Raw genomic sequence first — 21,732 nt, 5'->3', positions numbered from 1 at the left:
CATATATTTTTAAGCCTTATTGTATCAAAAGTAGTAAATTGCATGCCCAGAAGGATTAGTTTTGCTTTTTGCATATTGATATTACTCAAATACAAACCCCATGTGACTGTTTTGAGATTGCACGTGAAAGTGGTGAGAAAAGAGAGCTCTTGTCTAGTGGTCACTGTGGTGTGGTTAAAAATGGACTGCCCCTGTGGTTTTTGGCATCACACCCCAAGAAATGCGTGAATGAATTGGAAAAAAGTCAGGAAAGTGCAATGGGAATGATCAGCATTCTAGAAAACATGATCTACAAAGATGCATTGGAAGAGTTAGGATTTTTTTGCTGAAAAAAGGGAAACCTTAAATGGAACAATCTTCAGGTACCTGAAAAGGAAGGGAAGAGTCTGTTCTCATATTGAGGACAGATAGAAGAAGAGGCTCTGAGGTTAAGTTGCTATAAAAAAGTTTCAAGTTAGATACTAGGACTTTTTTTTTATGTTAAGAAAAGTGAAACAGTAGAGTAGACTATTTGAAAGATGGTAGAATCTTTGATTTTCAGGATTTTCAAGGAGAAGTCATAAAAGGTAATCCACCAATAACGTAAGTATAGTCAATCATCTGTTAGGGTAGGGAGATGGAGTAGCTGATCTTTCAAGGTCTCTTCCAGTCCAATTTTCATAAGGTTTTGTGATACTTGGACTTGGATTCAAACCTGTAACTTCCCAAAGTTCAGGTTATGTTGTTATCTTGACTTAAATGGATTGTAGAGGAAAAGATTCCCATTGGAAACATGAAATCTGCATTTGGATATGAGTTCCTGTAATTTGCAGATGCCCATAAAAATATGTACACGTTCTCCTATAAAAATGGCGTTATACATGTAGAGTGTGCATGGCTGCTGAATCAATAATCAGAAGATTCCTGCTTTGAAGCTGAATGTGCAAAATCAAATCTACCTCTCGATAAACCTATATCCATTATCTCAAAACGTTAGATATCCTAGTATATTATTTCAGGGATATTATGTGATCACATGTATGCAGACAATTATTACAATGGAAAAATGTAAGAGGTGAGAGGGAACTGCTTGAGTTCAGCAATTCTTTTCCCTTTTTAGAGTTTCTTACTGTGTGAGTATATCAAATTAGTATATTTATCTTGTCAACCATGCAACCTCGTAAGAAACTTGTGTATCATACATTAATGTTGTTTCCTCTTCGTTCTTAAATTTCTTACTTTATGAATAAAGATGTCATTTTCTGTTTTTGTAGAAAGTATATAGTATTGCGATGGATTAGATCCCCCTTTTTCCCCTTTGTTCCATATGACAAATATTAATGTCATATGCGCATTAGTAGAAAATTTTATTCTAGTGTTCATATATACATATGTTTGTGTATGCGCATCCTTTCTTCACAGGAATTTTTGAAAGATATGTTGAAACAGACACCTAATTCATAGCAACAAAGCAAATCTTATGAATGCTGTTTTCATTTAAAGCTACATAGGTCTTTGTGATAACATTTATAAAATAACTTTTAAAATCAGGTTAAAACTATCCAGATCATATAATAATTATTAGAATACCTGTATTTGTGTAATGCGTTTAAAAACATGTGAAGAGAAAAATGGAGGATAAGTGTTTTACAATTTCTGTTCCTTTTTATCCTGAGGAATAGTACATAACTCTAACTCATTTGGAAATAGAAGATTCTTCATGTATTGTAAATTATTTCCATACGCTATGGACTATTGTTTGAATGAACGTGTACCTGTAAAACGAACTTATTTTTCTTTTTTTTTTCTTTTGTGAAACGCTATCTTTTTGCCTAATGAAGGAGCAGGGAAGGGATAGGAGCAATGCATAACGTGGGAATCTTCTATCATTTGGTGTTTCTGCTTTGTGAATAGAGAACAACGGTGGAAATAGATTGTTTTACCTTTGTATTTAATGGTGTTATTTCTGCTAACGTAATTTGTGCAGGGAAAGAGAAACTGACTTCCTCCACTCAATTTTTTTTGTTGTTAATGATGCATTGTCCTCCTGTCTACAGACATTCACGTTTGCATCTGCGTGTAGGACAAAAGTTCATTCCCCTTCTAGAGGAAAGATATGACTCAACAGAGTATAATTCCTTTTAGATTGATTTTCCTTTTATAGACTTATCTCTCTAATTTATAAAGGAAAAAGCCCTGTTGGCACAGAGGATGAACTCATGTTTCTATTACTGAGCATTTCATTCCAAAAAGTTGATGAATCTCTTAAAGCTGCAGACAGGATAAAGCATTTAAAATAGAGCAGTGTAGCGAAACAGTCTTTTATTAGCGGAACAAAAGATGATTACAGAGTCTTTTCCATCACTTAATTTGTACGTTTCAGTGACTTTTCTGCCACTTAATGTGTAGGTTTCAGAGAGGCCATAGTTTTTGATCCTTAACCAGCTGCACCTATTGTGCTAAGAACCAGCAAGGTAAAGAAGACGACTCCGATATATCCTGTAGGAAACGAAAAGTCTTGCATTTGGTGTCTCAGTGGACTTCCCTCTACAAAGACTGGTTACATGAAGATGAACATTTAAAACAATTTTTAAAGGTATTGTAACACTTTCTGATGCATTTCAGCATTGTTTAAGTAGAACATTGTGTCTAGAAAGCCCCAATTGAAAAAGTATAAAGCATAATTTTTCATACTTTAAAATTTTCTCCTCGGAATCTTTAATGTAAAATGACTTCTGTCAGTCCTCCCTTAACACCTTAAGGATAGTCAGTTTGCACATACAGCCGGTTAAGTCAGTACATTCAGTCAAAACATTACATTCGAACGTGAAACTTAGAAAACTGCATGTCTTGAAAATGAGAAAAATATAGGCAGGCAGAAATAAAACTGCACGGTTGGGGAGAGTCCTTAGACACTTGGGTCTTCTCTGCCAGAACAGAGCCTACAGTCAGTATCCAGAGGAGCACGGACAAAACGAGAGTTTTGTGGTCCTCGTAGCTGGCCCTACTTTGACTGAAACGCAAAACGTTATTCCACAGCGTTTATCAGGTGTGTGTGGAGAACTGGGCAGCTTTAGATGCTTTTAGTAAATAAAAGTCTGTCCTTACTTGTAAGCAAGGACCTGATAATCTTTCTGAATGAGTTCCAGTTCCTTTTTCATTTCGCTTCTAAATTTGCAAATGGCAAAGTAATCACTGGGCCAGGATCCATCTGGTGGCTGTTTTTTTTTTTTCCAACTGATTGAAAGATGCAGTTATTTTGGGACACTGTGCGAGATCTTCCTCCTTTCCTAAAGACTGACTTTTTTTCTGCAATACTTGAGGGCCTTTTTGTTCTCTTCAGCCACTCATTCATGGCAAAGCAAAGAAATGCTGAATGAAAATTGAACGTCTGGAGCTTCTCTTTTGGTTTGGAGGACGGCGTTTTGCATATGGAAGTGGAGGATTTTTGCTGTTGGGTACTAGATTTATAGTGCCATACTATAAAATGGGCATCATTCCAGCCAAGAGTAAAGTTTTACTGTGTTGCAAGTATCTTGTTGCAGGGCCTATCTTGCTGCCCATGAGGGTGGGTGACTGTATGCTATTCTTGCACAAACAAAATTGTGCTTGATGTCACTGTGCAATATTACACAGCGGTAGTATTGATGGCAATTGAAGTTGTATATGCAGAAAATAATATAGGTGTGTAATTCAGAATTCTTTGTTCTTGAAATGTAAGAGTGTAAGAGTGTTAACTGGCTAAAGCAAACCTGATGACTCGGCTTATACGTATGATCCCCATCTCCTCGGAAGGGAAAGAGAAGGATCTGTGTGCAGATTCTGAAGAGGTATAGAGAAAACAGTTACCATGGTTTCAGTCATCAAAGTCAATTCAGTTTATTTACCTTTTATCTCAGACACTGTCGTTTACATGAACTGAGGTTCCTGATTGATGGTACTCAGAAAATGCCTTCCCCAAAAAGAAAAAATAAGATTTATTTGTTTATGGATTTAAAAGTCAGAGTTATCTTGTGTTTTGCTTGTGAGGGGCATTGACGCAATTTAAAATGCATGCAAATACAGAAAGTAAAGAAAAAAAAAATCTTCATTTTGATAGCCTAAATCAAATTAACCTGTTGTTACCGTTTTGGGTAAGTGATGATGGTGTGATATGTTCTCATGCTTCAGAATGTATCCTTCTGCTGTAAACCAGGTTTGTTGTAACAGCCACAAGTGCCATTTTTAATCTTACTGTTTGTAGACTAATGAGTGTCAACACTTTTGCCCTCTCACTTGATGGTGATGCAAAGGGTGTTTCTTCAAAGACAGCTGAACATTGAGTAGTCTGGAAATTTAAACAGAAACATTCTCTAATGATGAAATTTATTTGAATAGGCTAGTGCCTGATTTGATTTAGACTATTGATGTGACATATCTATTTTTGAGTTATCAGATGTTTGCAGATACTGTTTTATTTTGTAGACAATATACAGGAATGTGTTAGACGATGTGTATGAATATCCCATTCTTGAGAAGGAACTGAAAGAATTTCAAAAGATACTTGGAATGCACCGTCGTCAGTAAGTACCGATTATATTTGTGGTCAAACCTCCTTTTGTTTAGGGTGTTATTTATGCCTATTGGCATCTTGCTATAATTCAGTAAAGACAGAGAAATGAGTGATGCAGGTATTGCATTCATTATTACGAGTCATCTTCAAAGTAAAGCTAGATTATTCCATCTTCTCTGATGTTTGTGGGATATCACTTTTTCCACAATCACTCCAATCGGTTTTGGTTAGGATGACTTTCAAGTAGAGCAATATCTCTGTGAAAAAGCTGGCAAAATTTGACTCAGAACTCACAGTCTGTGACTTCAAATGACACATTCTCTCTCTCTCTCTCTCTCTCTCCCCCTGTCTCTCCCCTCCTCTCTCTCTCTCTCTCTCTCTCTCTCTCTCTAATCTGCAGTATTGAGAAGCAAATCTCTTTTGCAATGGATGTGTCAGGGTTATCATTTTGCTACTAATTATGGCATTTTTAAAACATACTTCCTTGGCACATTTTTCCAACAAATGGAATTTTTGTGTGGTTTGGTCATTTGGGATTTGGAACTGTGACACTGACTGAGACCTGTGCCTCTCCCCGAGGCTCAAGCTGTTACCAGTGCTCTGGGAGTTCACAGACTGGTGACATTTCTTTTTTCTGCACGGATTATGCAACTTTCAGAAAACTTTTCTGGTTGAGCCAGCCTCCCTTGACTTTCCTTGAAGGAGCTCTGCTGCCGTTCTCTGGTGCCCATTTAATGTTAAAAACTTTTTGATGTTGCAAACCTTTTGATAGCTGCAACGTATTTTTCCTAGCCCCTGCATGGAAAGAATAATTTGGATTTTTGCTTTTTTGTTTCAGCACTGTAGATGAATACTCACCTCACCGAAAGGTAACACGGCCCTGATTGTTATGCTGAGTGCTAGATAACTTAGAATCTCACTTCCCCATCCCCACTTTCTGTCACTGCTTTTCTTAGCTTCTCAATTAAAAATGACTGGTGGCCAAAGACATGGCAGGATGTATCAATGAGACTAGACCTGCAACATTGCCTAAAGAGTTATTTTTGGTCAGTGCAGCCTGGATATCAATTGCATGAACTAACCTAAAGTGGCTGTGACAATATTAGCATTTTAACAACACGTTCTGAGATGTCAGAATTCAATAGAAGCCTAGGAGCATGTCCCTGCTTGGCTCGGTAGATGTAGCAAACCTGGGCAAACCAATTTGAGCACAGACATTGACTACAAATGTCAAACAGATAGAGTAAAGGGGGATTTGTTGTGACGGGGACAAAGGAAGCAAGAGAGAAACATGAATTTGTGTCTATTTAACTGGAGGGAAAAGATGCAAGCAAGAGAGTGTTGACATGCAGACTGCATGGAAGTGGATCGCCGTGCTCACGAAATTTACTGGACTGACCCTGAAGTGTGTAATAAGCTTATAAGTGTTACTGTGGAAAATGTAGAAGGCAGAATATGAGGTTGTAGTGAAATAGGCCAATTAATAGTTGCTATTTAGGACCATATGTAAGAAATGAGCTATGAACATGATGACGGAAAACCCTGAAAACGTGCAGGCTGCTTAGCCTAGGCATGTCTCGCTTCCTCAGAAATCCCCACCTTTGCCATTATTTAGTAAGGCAACTCCCAGTTTGCTTATCCAAGAATGGGTGGGTGGATTTCCTATGCGAAAACCTTTTTGGCCAGACTTATGTGTTGAATGCTGCATGCTATGAATAACTGCTTTGTAAAGGGCAGGAATGCAGAGAGTCATTGTTGTTTCTTTTTTCCTCCTGCTCCCTCACAGAATAAAACCTTTTTCCACCAATTCAGTCTAAAAGAGAACTGGCTGCAGCACAGAGGAACCATGAATGAAACAGAAGAAAGTAAGTATGATTTAAAGAGTGGAGAAGCTTAGTGCAATGCCTTTAAATGTAAATGCAGAATTATTTTAAATAAGAGCTACCCTTAAGGTACATTTTTTTTAAACCGATGTACTCTTCTGAACAGGACCCTAGGGCCACAAAAGAAGAAAGATGTGAATGTGTAGTATTACCTTTCTGCCCCCTACTTTGTAGGGGTTCAGCAGTAATATGATACCTCAAGGGCTTTTCCAAACCCTTACCCTTCTTCCAACTCCTGTAATAAAGCTGTGTGAGTCTCAAGTGCTGGCAGCGTGTTGCCTGGCCTTTATTTCTTGCTCTATTTCGTGGTCTCAGTCTCCTGACCTAGATCTTGGTTGCAAAAGGTGAATAAGCCTGTCGTGTTAAATAGGTCAGGATCCACTAACTCTGCAAACCTGTGTTCATTCCTTCTCTCCTCAAAAACGTTTCCACGTGGAATGCAAGATGCCGCTGCACTTTAATGATGTCAGCCATTTCAAAATACAATTTCCCTTCACTGCTAGTAATGCAATCATAAAGTGAAGCTGTCAGCCTCCCATAAGGCCTTTGAGAGCTGTGAGAGAAAGGAGGCAGAGAGGAAAATAACATCACGTATGTTAGCAGAAAACAGCCAGAAAGACCTCCTACCTGGAAATCTCCCCCTCTGACAGTCTATCTTCATTTCACACTGGGAACAGAAATCCAGAAGTCTAGTTCAGATCAGGGTGGTATTAATGCTTGTTTAGGGTAAGATTAACAACTGTGCTCCTTTAATGCCAAGTCTTTCCCCACGGTATATACTGCTGATAGATACCTTCTTTCCACATCTGAAATTCAGATTCATTTGAGCTTTAGGTTCACAAGCCTGCTTCCAGAAACATCGTTTCCGAATGAGAACTTCCACACTCACTGTTTGTCTTAAAAAGTCTGAAACAGCTCGTGGGGGAACGAGGAGGGAAGTGTACTGGCAGAAGGGAGGAGGCGACAGGTGACATGGCCAGGGGAAAAGGCATGGGCCGGGCCCAGCAAGGCCAGCCCTGACTGGTTTAAATTGTTGTCTCCTGGTTTCTCACCGTGACTTTGGGAGGCAAGGAAGACGCTGGGACTGAGGGAAGGAAAGTTCAGAAGTGGGGTTGGGGCAGAAGAGACGGCTGCTGGGGTGGGCATGCACCCTGCTGCTGTGGCTCTTGAGGAGCCAGGGAGCTTCAGGGCTCTCAGCGGCTGTAGTGACAAACTAAGCAGGGCCAGGAGAGAGGTTAAAAAAACGGCACATATTGTCCAAACCACTTAACTCTTAGGGCATTCCTCTACCTGATTTTGACCCGTGCAAACTAGCCACACGTTGCCTTGGCCCGGCCGGGGGAAACATCACGGGCTGTGGAGTGCTGCCGGTTGACAGTTTTTGTGAAGGAGGAGTTTATCCAAGCCATTTTTCCGTGCCGCTTGCCCTCAGGGCCAGAGAACAGACCTGGCCCATTGTATCTACCAATGTAAGCATTACCAGGCTGACCTAGGGCCTCCTCTGCCCAAGCCCTCTTCCTCCAGCTGCGTGTTCCCTCCTGTGCCTCGCGGAGGAGCACCGCTGGCTCCTGGAAGGGATGTCATGGCCCATGCCAGTAGAGACCACAGATACGATATTTGAAAGGTGCGTGGGGGAACAGGCTTTCGGGAAGCGGTGTGATGGTTGTTCTTGAGTACCTGACCTCTAAGTTGGTTTACTTCAATGTTAAACAAAAAATATGTCATTAGCCCAATTACAAAGTAATATATTGCTGTCATCTTCCCCCTCCCCCTGCAAAATGACAAAGAGGAGGAGATTTCAGACAAATTCCTTGTAGGCAAGTTGTGCTGCACTCTGCATTTGGGGGCCAAATATTCTTATCAGTTTATTTATTTGTTTATTTTACCTGCCCAGTAATTTAGAGTACAGTTTGATTTATTTATCTTTTCATGAGTTATACCTGTTCTAAAGGATACCTGCTCTTCTGTAGGATGAGCATCTGATTTACTGTCTGTCAGCAAAGACAGGTTAAGAAAAAATTATAAAATGACTGTTCTTTCCCAAGGTTAAACGTTAAGCTCCTCCGTCCTCCTCATCTTCATTTTTCTTTACTAGAATACCAGAAAAAGATGTTCACTAAGGTTGAGTTCTTACCGATGTCTTCTAGCGTGGTCTCAGTTAATGAAAGTGCCTGAAGCTGTGAAGATTTGTGGGACAAGCACAAAGTTATTGCTGTGTACATCTGTCAATAAAAATGAAAAAAAAAAATCAGTTCTAGGGAGAAAAAGTCTTCTTATACTATCATTGTAGCAGCCTGTCTGCAATTAAAGTACTAAAGTAGAGGAAAATGGAAAGTTTAATTAAGCACTTAAGTGAGTATGGAATCAAGAGTTGTGGCAATGACTCTCATTAGCAGATGTTGTCATTTTTTAAATATTCATGCAAGTCTGCTGCTCTGTTTCTTCCCTTTTAAGTGTAGCAGCTGTGTTTCAAATAACTGGTTCCTGCAAACTCAGCAAAAAACCGCAAAGCTAAAGTTTTGGAAAGCAGAGGGAACGTACATCACCTTTGCAGCTGAAACAAAGTACTGAGCTGACCACAGCATTACTGATGTGAAATTTCCCTCCGAGAGCTCTCAGAGCCTAACCAGCTCATCGACTTCATGGGAAATTATGAGTCCAGGGAGTTTCTCCAAGCTGATCCCTTTTATATGTGCTGCAAGGGATTCAGGGAAAGACCAGTCTGAAGTAATTGCACTGCTCTTCGGGCACCCTCTGCTTGTACTAAAATACCCTGGCAGTGCATGTAGTTCAGTTGTCTAGACAGATAAGCTAGATGGTTGCAGAAGGCTAGGGAGAGCTCTTCCTGAGAAGCAGGTGGCAGTGGAGGTGCCAAATAATTTCGGCAGAGGATATGAAGTGTACTGAAAGAGTGGTGATTTATCTGAAACTAAAAGGAACAAAAGATGACAACAGCTGAATTTGCAAAGAAGTTAGAAGAGAAAGCTGGTCTGTGAGAAATCCTCGCAGCAGGAGCTCCACCTAGGTTTTGCTAAAATGCAGCCGTGGGGTCTCTCTTTGCCCCTCTCGTTGCCCAGGGAGAGGATGTGGGAAGGGGGAACGATGATGTTTGTGCTTGAGAGTGTCGTGTCCCTGGAGGTCAGCGTGCAGCAGCAGCCGTTGCTGCTGGCTAACGTTGGTCGGGCAGCCATGGCCCAAGCCATGGTTCGGTTTGTGAAATTCTCCTGTCTTCAGTTCGTCATGTCTCTGGCTGTTGCTGAGCATGTCTTTCTTCCTTTGTGCAGTTTTCTGCCGTGTGTATATAACAGAGCACTCCTATGTCAGTGTGAAAGCTCAAGTATCGGCTTCAGCTCAGGAGCTACTAAAGATCGTAGCAGAAAAGATCCAGTACACGGAGGAGGAGTTGGCACTGGTTATAGTCACCTTCTCTGGCGGTAAATAACTTTCCTTCATCTGACTGCTTATCTTTTTCTGTATCACATGAGGGAGGGCTGACATTTTCTGGAGCAAGGATACAGCTGTTCCTGTTCGGGCCCACAGCTGGATGGCCACGGGAACAATAAGGAGCTGCTTCCTAGAGAGTCATTTCCATGGCAACAGCTAATTCTTGGGTACCGTCGGATACAGTATTTCCTCACTGAAAGGGAGTGTAGAGGACTTTATCTTCAGTAGTATGTTGCAAGATTTCTTCTTTCGCAGATAAGCCTCTCACTTTCACATTTAAATTAATTTTGAAGGTGATGAAGCATAGTTTGCTTTAAAAATAAAAAAGGGAACAGCAAACACTATGTGTGTGATTGTTCCCTTGCTTACAGCCTGAGTAATGAATATTCTCTAGTGGAAAGGAGGGAGAGAAATATTTGCACAGTTGAGCTAGGGAGACAGTCTAAGCAACATTTTTATTTATGTGAATCTGGCTTACAACTGACATTTTTTGCCTATTATTGTAGCATTTCTCATTTAACAGGAAAGGCTTATTGTCTCTTTTAAGGAAGATCAAACTGATCATGGGCTGATATTAGTGACCTGCTAAGCCTCAGATATTTGGTGTCTGGCAGGTCTCAAGATCCTTGGGAAGTTGTTTTGCTGCTTGTGGCATCTTTTTACTCTTAGTGAATATAAAGCAAGGAATTTAACTGGGTACATAGGAATGAAAAGTTGGATCCACGTAAAAGGGCTAAAACTTTAGACTAGCTGGGCCATACTCTCAGCTGATGTGAGCTGCTGTAGATCCCCTGTGACAAAGGATGGACCCTTAAAGACAACACACTCATTCTTACTTCTTTGTAAGTCTGGTTAAATGAAATTTAAATAGACTTGTTCTGTTTTATTTGATTCAGAACTGGAAGGTCCCATTTTTCTCCCCCATGCCAAGCTCAATTAAATAACCACTTTTTCTGCAGGGAACCGGTGTGGGTGGCAAGAAGGTGGCATCCTGCCCCGGCAATCCCAAGCCTGCTCATGGAGCAGCCATGTGGTAGCGTTCCCTGTAGGCGTCTTGGCCAGCTCATCTGCATTTGCAGGCGTACTTGTCTTACCCTTGCCTATGCCCAAACCCACCTGCAGGGTATTTTGCAGCACTGCAAAATCAGTGTGCTACTACTGTTTTTCAGGTCTTGTGTCCTGTTGAAGAGCAGGGCAAGTTTTGCTCTGATAGCAGTAAAACTGGTGCTAGCTGCCTACTTAGCTGAAGAAAACTAGCAATTCATAAATAAGTTAGCACACTGTTATCTCTAAACCATATTGATTCCTGAGAAAGCCACAGAGTAGATACCATTGCCACTTGGCTACTCATTTAGAAATGAAGTAATTAAAACACAAACACTGTAGGACTACCATTTGTACGTGACCATTTATAATCCCCAAAATGTTATTTGGTCACATTAAATGAATTAATTGAAGATACCAAAATTGCAGTATCCTTGTTGTTAAACATTGTCAGATGTGCCACATGCAATAAATGCCGACCTGCCATGCATTTTCTTTTCCTTATTGTTTACTATTTGCAAGACTCAGAAGTATCTTCTGTCTTCCGTCTGAAGGGCAGTAGTACAAGCCTTAAAGATCTCATTTTTATTGCACTGCTTAAATGAACAAGGAAGCTTTTTTATTCAAAATTACCTTGAAAAAACATACTTGTAGTTAACATGAGTGTATCAGGTGCTACTGTCAGTGTGAGAACGGTTAAGGGGTAAAGATAGTTTCAAAGGATATTTGGCTCTCAGAATCCACCGGTTCCGACCCCTCCCTCATGGGCCATGAAAAGTCCAAGATAGCTTTCAAAATGCTTGTAGCACTTTTGAGTCAACATTAAGACAGTGAATGTAAACAAATCTCATGTGTCAGGTCTCCAGAAAGTTACTCTCAGCCCTCAGGAAGAGATGGTTTTCCCCAGGTTTTTCAGCTGTATTCTGGGTTTTAGTTTGTTTTTTCCCTTATCTTTGATGTATCAAGGTTGCCTAGTGCTGGTCACTGATTGACTAGTTCTCTGGAGTGGAAAAGAAAATCCTCGCTCTTTGATACCTGATTGGTGTGTCATGGTCTTTCACTTAGAGTCAAATGATTACTAAATAAATTGCTATGGGTCTGGATGAATTTTTCTTAATATGGTATTGTTGATGACTCTTTCACCCCTTCCTCTGCTACACGGGGTGAAATTCATCTACTTGGGATCCTCTGAATTTCTCTCCCTGTTGAGTGGCCATGGCTGCTGGTGACACTTTCACCCCTGCTGTTCCCTGCCTGGGAAATACAATAGCTCAGTCTCTTGAGGCCTGAGACACTTTGCTCTAACAAATGCCATTTTACTGATTGTAGATGCATTAGGTTGAGATGAAATGGTCTGTAATGTGTAGGAGGTTAGACTAGATGATTTAAGAGTTTTTTTTTTCCATTCTGTCCTATATAAAGTCTAAGCTGAAAGCAGATTCTTGAAGATTTTTGTGTTTTAGCCCAGTATCAGTGACATCTCACCTTTATTGTATATGAATAACATGGACATGATGATCCCATGCTCAGCATATAAATAGGGACTGTGTATGATGCTTAGTTTCGTTTTAAGAAATTGATGTGGCGTTGCAAACCTTTGTGATGTTTTTCTCACAAACATATACATACAGCTTATACTACTTTTCTGAAGCTTTTGCATTTTGTTTTCTGTTTTTAAAGAAAAACATGAACTACAACCAAATGACCTGGCTATCTCAAAGTCTTTCGAGTCATCGAGTCGTATGTTTGTCTACCGAAAAGATCTGACTGATTCTTTGGTAAGGCTGTAGTATTTATATTTCCGTTTTTGATTTGTCTGACTCCAGATTAAGGGCTTAATATTCTTGTCAGAAGACTTTTTCAGTAAAGAGTTTATTTTTAATTCCTTAATAAAACTTACTGAGCTGCCATATATGTGAAAAAAAATTCTTGTGTTAACAGCATTATTTTGCTGAACAGTAATGGAGTTTTTTCACCAGTTTCAAAGAGGCCAAAGCTCCTATGCAGCTTAAATCTTTCAATCTGCATCAGCCTAGAAAATCTGACTTGGACTTGTGCGGGACTGAATGAGATGGAGATTACTTCAGGGAGCGTGTGACTCCTTTTTTTTCTTGTGCCTCCGTAACGCTTAAAAGACTTAAAGTGACCGGTGCATAATCGTGGAAGATGGTGTATGGACACCATGGAATTACTGCATGTAGAGATACATGCAGAGTGAGCTCTACCAAAATTAATGAGCATCAGGGTGACCACAAGATGTGTGGGAAGTGCTTTGCCCCTGGGAATTCCTGGGGGGGAGCTGGGAGAGAAAGGCTCGAGTATCCCCAGTGCCACTCAGCCCATAAAGCTGACCTCTCCCTTCCCCTCAACAGCACAGTTTCTAGTGTCCTTGGGACATCAGGTGGGTAGGGGGAGTTCGCAACCCCGGTCCCCCAACCTCAGTGAAGCAGGAACAATTAGATCCTGAAAGAATTAGTCTTTTAACACTTTTCTGCTAATAATTTATATGTTTTGAGGGAAGCGCAAGGACAACATTGCGACTGATATTGTCAGTACCACTAGGATCCGTGCATTCAGCCTGGGAATGAGAAATGTCTGTATACATTTTGTTGGATCAGTGTGTCTTTAAGAGCTGACGTGCTGCTAGCATCGTGATCCATCATCCCCATTACCTGCAGCATTGTAACCACCTCTAAAAATGCTAATATTAAGGAAAGATTTCCGGTGCAGACAGGTGACAGCCAGTCTAGTTTAATTAGTTACATAATAAAAATTCCAAAACTTGCTGTAACTGTCAAAAAATCTTGCACCAAAGCAATGGCTTAACTGATCGGAATAATCTTTCATTTTGGCGGACTGTTCATGTGCCAGATTTCAGACTGATGAGAAAAAAAAAAAACAAGAGAAATACAAACCTTGGAAAATCGGAGTTAATAATGGAAATCAAATGATCCTTAACACCAGCAGTACCTGTGAATCCACAGTAATATGCTAAGTAATTTTAATGAATCAGGACCTACAGTGTTTTACTGTTTGTTGGCAATTGCATTCAAAGTAAGACAATCATAAAATTGATGATTCTATGGTATTTGTAAATGTGTGTGGATTGGTGGCAAGTTGTGTGTATGTATTTGAAATCTGGTGTATTTGTAGAATGATTCCTTTATCTTTCAATACAAAATTTTACTTTCTGGTGATGTCAGGGATTTTATTTCCGTTATATCTGTTGCGCAGTGTTTTATGCTCAAGGTTTAGAGAGAGAGAAAGTGAGAGAGAAAGCTTAATCCAATAAAATCATTGATCCTATTTTCCTCTTTCAAGCTATTCATTAAATAGGCTATAGCACATTGATTTTGATTAGTATAGGGAAAAAAACCCCTCAGAGTGCACTTAGAGAAGATTACTCACTCAGCCTTGCGTTGTACCTCTGTCTAGTAGCTATTTCCTTGCAAAACTTTTGGCATTTGCTCAGGATTCTTTTGCTCTTGGCTATTGATTTAGAGCCCATTTGCTGAAAATGAGGAATTGCAACAAAGATCTGTGAGGATTTTGGGAATCAACACCTGGGATCTTGCCTTGGAGTTAACAAACTTTGACTGGAGTCTCTTCAATGCAATTCATGAGGTAAGAAGCGCCAAGTCCTCTTCCAAGCATGTTATTCACGAAGCCTTGTGTCATTTTTATGTCCTGGTGTTGCATCAGTATCTGGGAGCATCTCTATTACATGACGTCTCAGTTCACCGCCACGACAGCCCTCAGTAGTGGTGGTAACGATTCGAGTCCGGGAGATATTTTGCCATCTTTGATTCTGAAAATTTTGTCAAAAGTTTACAACTTCCCTGTGCTGGAGCACCTCATAAGAGGCCTGTATACTTGATGGATTTTATTCAGATTTGCTTCTGAGAGTAAAAGAGCAAGATTATTCTCTAAAAAGTATCTGCGAGTATATGTGTTGCATATAGAAATAGTCCTTTGCACTTGATAATATTTCAGTAAATGTAGGACTCTAAAAATCGATGTCTTGATATCACTTTAACCATAACAGAATTCACAATTTGAGCAACTTAGATGCTTATATTACTTTTTTAGTTAGGCTTCAGTGAGATAAAAATCCTGGGTAGGCTTTATAAAATGGTGTAAAGGCCCACTTCAGTGCCCATTGGGTTGTTTCAATGACAACCTTTAATAGGTTTTGGTGTGATCCACTGAATAAAAGACCTGGTTAACAGTGCAGTGGTGAAGCACGAAATATCACTTGAAAATATCTTTCACTGAAAAGCATGACGGCCTTCTGAGAAAATGGATGGGAGTGCCTCTCAGCAGCTCTTTCCTTGATCTTTCCTTTCAGGATCTTTTATTCAAGTTATTCACTTTAAAGCTAGAGCTGATGAGATTTTTGTGCACCGAAATGAAGACCCACACCTCTGTTCTTGAAACCGTGGCTATTTTTAGAATCAAGTTTAAATGGAAAATTTTCAAGTTCTAGAATGTTCTGATATGGGCTGTTTTTCATGCTGAAACAGAAGTGATGAAATGCTGGAAGAGACAGATTGTTTATGTCCTATGTCTAGCTGAAACCAGAAGTAGAGCTGCAGGAAATCTCACAAGAAAAGCCCTTCTTGCAGGGCTTCCAGTCCACTTACAAATTGTAACAAGCCTCTAGCCTTTTCTAAGCCAGCCTGGACCCTGGATCATCTGTGATTGGCTCACGGACAAGTAAAAATAGCCATTTGTTACCAAATCTTATTTCAAAAATACATTTTAAAATAATCTGTAATTTATTTACATTCAAATTGATTTTGTATCCCTAATAATGTTGTCATTGTCTTCCAGCAAGAGCTGATATACTTCACCTTCAGCAGACAGGGCAGTGCTGAAAACACTGAGAATCTCAGTCTTCTGCTTCAAAGATGCAATGAAGTCCAGCTTTGGGTTGCCACCGAGATCCTCCTCTGCAGCCAGCTCTGCAAACGTGTACAGCTAGTGAAAAAGTTCATCAAGATTGCCGCCCAGTAAGTTATTATGTTTGCAAAAAAAATCCTTGAATGCGCATGCTTTATTTACTGGGAAAGGGGAATTAGGTGCAAGAGGGAAGACAGGAAACTGGACGTCATCCGGTATTTGTACAAGTATAGTAAACATGCCTAGATTAAAAAGTGTATAAATAACAACAGCAAACACTGGCCAAAACTAGCTGTAGTGGAGTATATGCTACACAAATCTTCCGCAACAGCTTAGCCAATGTGTCTGCAGCATCAACTGCAAAATCCTTGATGTTGCAGAGATCCTCCTTTCTCAGCAGAGATAACGCAAGGAACCACATTATGAAACTATTTGAGCTTCAACACAGTTACTTACCAAAGACTACATGGAAACCACTAAACTCTGTTTAAAACTTAGTGTCCTGCCTCTAGAGAGGAAACTGGCTGCAGTAAGCTATTGTCCTACATAACCCTCTCAGAGTACACTTTAATTTATGTATTTTATTTGCTGCATTAATTAGATTTGTCCGTCTGTTCTTGCACTATACTAAATAGTGCTGGCATTTATTCTGTGCCTTGGAACAGAATATAAATATATTCTCTATACAGAGAGTTCTTTTCTCTGTAATCACTGTATTTTAGTAACTAAGGGAACGGAGCAATTGAAATATATGCAACCATTCTCCTCGCCTCTCTCTCTGCTTGTTCGTCTTCTGCAATATTTGAATATGCATGTTCATGGAAAATGTATAATTTGTTCCCCTCATCGACTGGGTTGATTTAATTTGTTTCAAGCATGGCAGTTATATACAAAAGACTGTTCTCTGCTCAAGCAGTGCTTTTGGTGAAATGAATTCTTCTAATCTAATCTAGTGTAACTCATAAATGTGATTTGATTTGGTTTGCAAGTTGTATGCAATCCAGTAATACATTCTTTCTCAGCCTTATCAGTGGCCAAGTTTGGTCCAGTTATGTCAGAAATGGTTGGTTCTGTGTGGCTTGCTTGCGCCACAGTAGCATTAATTTGCATTCCAGGAAAAGTTTCATATCTGTCCCACATGAATAGGGATGTATTTGTCTCCAGAATAAAAGGTTGCCTTGTCTAAGTTAATTCCGTCTCTGTTAAGCGAATAGTCAAAATTGCAGAAACTAAATGCAGTTGTCAGTAAATGATACAGCATCTCTCTGTGCGTTACAGAAACACCCCTCATTTTAGCGTGTAGATTCTGAAATAATAAATACACGTATAGGCAGTGGGTAATTTGCTCAGGGTTCCCTTTTAATGAGAAAAGCAGAAAAGACATTATCATTATCTCATCAATTCTGGAACAGTTAATGCAAGAGGGACAATTAGGGTGGAGGGATAGTGTGTCAGCCGCAGGACTGCCATCATCGGGCACAAGCCAGGCAGCCCTCTGGCTGCTGCCTCTTCTCTGCTCCCAGATTCAGCCAGGAGTCTGTGTCTCCGACCTTCAGCTTGTCGACGCAGGACCAGGTCTAAGATCCTGTCTTCAGTGTTCATATGCTCCATTAAGGAGGAACACCTGAAGAAGATGGGAGGCCTTTATACACGTGTATCAATACCTAAAGGAAAGGGAGGGTTTTTGAAACAGAGTCTTACGGTTCTGTTGATGAGTTAGTCTAAAATAGAAACCAAGCAGTTGGGTAGAGAAAATGAATTTGCATGCTGTTAGAAACGAACACCTTGAGGAGATACAGAAGTAGGTCAACCTAGGCTTAGAATACATTGGTCATAACAGAATCCTTCTTCAATAAAATTCCAGTTTAGGTAAAACCTGGAAACACTTTTTTTTTTTGGTTGCTCCTTCCCAAGCAGTAGCTGACTGTAAAATACAAACCTAGTCTACCCTGGTGGCCCAGGTTCTCTCCACAGTTCTTTGAGAGAGATAGACCTCTCCAACAGGCAGTTTATCCAGGCTATGTTAGACGCTTTTTTTAATTTCAGAACAAGTTGCCTTTAAAAGGTGCTTGGCTGATGATAAAAGGAGTCTAAGCTACAAAGAGGAATAGCTTAAGACAGCTGAAGTTAAGTGAGATGTAGGCCATCTAAAGATACATTGGGCCACTAAAGTGAGTGCAAGCCTTATACTTGTAGCAAGCCCCAGACAGTTTCCAGTCTAAGTCCTTGGTGCATGCTTTTCCCTGAAGATTAATCCCAGTGAAGACAGGAGATTCACTCCTACACTTACAGTTATCTTAAAAGGGGATTCTAACACACTCACATAAACACACACTCGCGCGCATGTGCGCTCACATACGTGTGTTTATAGCAGTCTTTGAGAATCTGCATAAGCAGGTGAAATCTTTTTGTTTGAATAGGACTCTCTATTTCATGATTTCAAATTTCTGAATGGGCTAGAAATAATCAAGGACTGATCATGCATAGCAAAATATCAGAGGTATCAAGCAAATTCCATAGGAACCAGTATTGGAACCAGTGTTAGCTACAACTAATTTATAGGGCTGTGTAAATGGAACATTAATCAGCTTTTCAGACAATAAAAATGATGAGGGATTGCAAATGCACTGTAGGGTAGAAAAAATACAGAATGATCTAAGGAGTCTAGTGGCATGTGCAAAGAACAGTGGGATAAGATTTAATTTAGATAGATGCAAAGTAATTTCAGCTAGGGAGTGCTGATACTGAGCTGAAGAAATAAATGCGTGATAGTAAAGAGCAGTATTGGGACAAAGGTCCTTGGGTGATAATAGATGACAAATTAAGGACATGGACAAAATGTGATGGTGTTGCAAACAAGTACATTCGGTATTTGTTTTAAGTTTGCACAGGAGAATGGTCTAAGAATAGAGAGGCAAAGCAGTAATTATGCTTCTCCTTCCCTCCCCGCTGTCTCACTACATCTCCTTGGTAAGAAGGAAATGCATGGGAGAAAAGTTAAAATAAACTACAAATAATTCAATAAAGGATAATAACAATATAGAAAAGTAGATAGCAGGCCATGACCACAAAGAGAAACTGAAGGAGCCAGTGATGTACAAATTATAGAAAAGATGAAAAAGGAGATGAAAATATTTATAATACCACAGAATGGGGTCAAGAAATTATTCCGTATGTCACTTGAACATTGAAAAGGGAAAATTGCTTTTGACAGCAAAAGAAAAAAATAACCTGCCAACAACAAGGTTGATGAGGCAGTGGAACACTTGCTAAAAACTTCTTAGAGACCTCATCACCTAGACTGCAGGTGGTCAAGATAAGACATTTAATGAGTTCATTATGTGGAAGATGATTGCAGGTTAGTGCTGAGAGTCAAAATTGAACTCAGTAACCTAGGATACCTGTGCATTCCGTTTATCTTTTATTTTGAGGGTAAAAAAATCAGAATACAGCATTCATATTTTCATTCCACAGCTGTAAAGCCCAAAGAAATCTGAATTCGTTCTTTGCCATTGTTATGGGTCTCAACACTGCGTCTGTCAGCCGACTGTCTCAGACCTGGGAGGTAAGATGCATCTTTGTATCTTTTAGAGCTTGTCAAAACCATTTCTCACATAGGTTGTATAGTGGTGAATTACCTTTAGTTTCTAAATTTTGGCTTTTAATGCTGAAACAAAATGAGGGGATATCAGTGTAGAAACTTCTCTGTTACCTGAAACCTCAGATTCATGGCCATTCAAATACAACTAAGGGTGTCCTGGTTGAAATTTTAAATAAGAACAAAGCAAAGAGATCTGACCGTCTTAAAATATTGAGTAAATTATCTTAGCATTTTGAGTAGGTGTAGGAACAGAAGGCCTTATAACGGCAGTTCCAAATGAAGCCTACCTTAATGTGGAATAATTCAATTTAAAAAATACAAAATAGGAAATAAGCCTTCATTAGTTCCCCTTGATCAGCTCCCTTGCAGCCGTTCATTTTGAGCAACAAAGTTAGGAAATGCACTGCGAATAAGGAGCATATTGTGCAACAGAGCATAGAGATGAGCCGCTGAAGAAGCGACCAGTCGCTGGACAGAGCATGGGATATGAAGAGAAGGTTCCCTCTGGGATCTGTGTTTTTTCTATCATCACTGCTGTTTTCTCCTATCAAAGGATATTATTGAATAGTAATATTTCCAAGCTTATTGTATTTGCTGATGAGTCCAAAATTAGAGAAGGAGTGATTTAGTGTAATATAGAGGGAAGCTCGACCTTCAGCCCCCCTACCCAACACCACAGGCAGGCAGTACTCCCAACGATTTGAATCAGTAACACAAAGTGACGAAGAGATGCTGTGGTCTCCAGTGCTGAAGATATTCTTGAGCACAAACAGCTGAAAACGAATGGCCATCAGGGGCTTGCGAAGGTGCTTAAACGCTGTCCAGACTCCCCTGAGTCAAAACCACAGCTATGGAAACATCACGGCCTATGTCAGTGGCAGAGAGACAAGGGCAACAACTGCTTCTGTGGGGAGGAGTTTATAGGGGTGCAGATAGGCAAGGAGTAGCTATCTTTAAATAATAGGTAAATCAAAACTCTTCAGAGGAAAAATACATACTTGAGGATAACTATAGAGAAACCAGTGTCTCTCCTGCTTCTGAAACGCCGTGTCTACTAGGGACCGTTTGCCCTTGCCTGCTCTTATGGATTGCCTTCATCCCTTTTCTTTGGGCTGTGGTGGGGGTGTGGAAGGGAACTAAGTATTATATCAAAGATCCCTGGTGGCTGTCGCGCAGCTCTCTGCTGCACAGAAATACGCAGAGCTCTGCTGTGTGGTGAGAGCTCTCCAAAGATCATGCACCCCTGGTGAATTTCTCTCGGGAAGAACAGAATACATTATTTGTCTGCACAAGGAGTGTGTCTGCGTACATAGCATCGTAAATATGTCAAGTTTCTATGTGTAAAACATTTATTAAGTCAAACTTGTACTTTTTTTAAATTTGTAAATCTTTACTGTTCGGGAAATCTCAAGAGCAGAGGGTTATTTGCGTTAGTAACGTGACTTCTAGAAAGTAGAGCAATGTGTATAAATTAATTATAATTACTTACACATGTAAATGAACTCACCTAAATTTAAAGAACCATTTAGGCACTAAATTATGTTGGCTATGCACTTGAATTCTTAAATGGGTACTGCACTCCCAAGTATATCTTCTACTTTTGTCTGCAATATGCAGTGTTTTAATGATCCTAACTTTTCCTGACTGAAGATGTTAAAAGCGTGCTGTTGCAATTCCATATGCAGTTACTTTAGTGTTTTAATCGTTCAGCTCATCCACTTAGTCTTAATTGTTAATTAAAGCTGCTTTCTCTTGGTAGTGTCATTGTGGCTGTGATAGTCTAAGGATGTAGGCGAGGCAGGCTTTGTAGAAAGAGGGAACATCTTTTACTAGACTAACTAGTATAGTTAGAAAGATTAGACAAGCTTTCAGGCCTACATGCCCTTCTGGAAGGCTGAAATACCAGCAGGAAGATTCAAAGTGAAGAGCAATTTCTCTGAGTATAATGAGATGAATCCCCTAAAGCATCTGAGAGAAAAGGGAGTTGGTGCCTGCAGAACAGAGGGAGTGTTAGGCTATGGGGGAAGGAGGAAGAAGGTGATTTTTGCCCGGGCTCCCTTGGGAAGTGTTTTTTGCACCTCCCTGTGGGATTAAGGATGAGATACCAGAGACAGAGTGATCACTTCCTAAGAAAAGTTCTCTCTTTGACACCAGCATGTTCTTTGGTGCAAGGGGTCGAATCAAGCAGAGCAATGACAGTGTTGTGCCTGTTGATTTCTAAAACCCACAGTTTAGGAAAAGAGTGAGTGCAAGAAATGATTTAGCTGAGATATGATTACAACATCTAAATCCTCAGCCTGCGTTACTATTTCTAACCTAATACAGAT

The 21,732-nt window shown here is 40.0% G+C and overlaps 1 protein-coding gene across 1 annotated transcript in view; it reads left to right on the top strand.

Moving 5' to 3' along the window:
- RAPGEF5 (Rap guanine nucleotide exchange factor 5) overlaps positions 1–21,732 on the top strand; it is a 167,539-nt gene that overhangs the window by 128,672 nt on the left and 17,135 nt on the right. Inside the window, exons 13-21 of the mRNA XM_068935069.1 lie at positions 2,431–2,575; positions 4,444–4,541; positions 5,370–5,400; positions 6,318–6,396; positions 9,699–9,848; positions 12,583–12,680; positions 14,404–14,526; positions 15,736–15,914; positions 19,279–19,369. Of these exons, the coding sequence (XP_068791170.1) occupies positions 2,431–2,575; positions 4,444–4,541; positions 5,370–5,400; positions 6,318–6,396; positions 9,699–9,848; positions 12,583–12,680; positions 14,404–14,526; positions 15,736–15,914; positions 19,279–19,369 (994 nt within the window). The remainder of the gene's footprint in view (positions 1–2,430; positions 2,576–4,443; positions 4,542–5,369; positions 5,401–6,317; positions 6,397–9,698; positions 9,849–12,582; positions 12,681–14,403; positions 14,527–15,735; positions 15,915–19,278; positions 19,370–21,732) is intronic.

This window comes from Struthio camelus, chromosome 2 (genome assembly GCF_040807025.1).
Source record: "Struthio camelus isolate bStrCam1 chromosome 2, bStrCam1.hap1, whole genome shotgun sequence".
Classification (NCBI taxonomy): domain Eukaryota; kingdom Metazoa; phylum Chordata; class Aves; order Struthioniformes; family Struthionidae; genus Struthio; species Struthio camelus.
The sequence above is the reverse complement of the archived record's forward strand: the minus strand, read 5'-3'. Positions and strand labels throughout refer to the sequence as shown.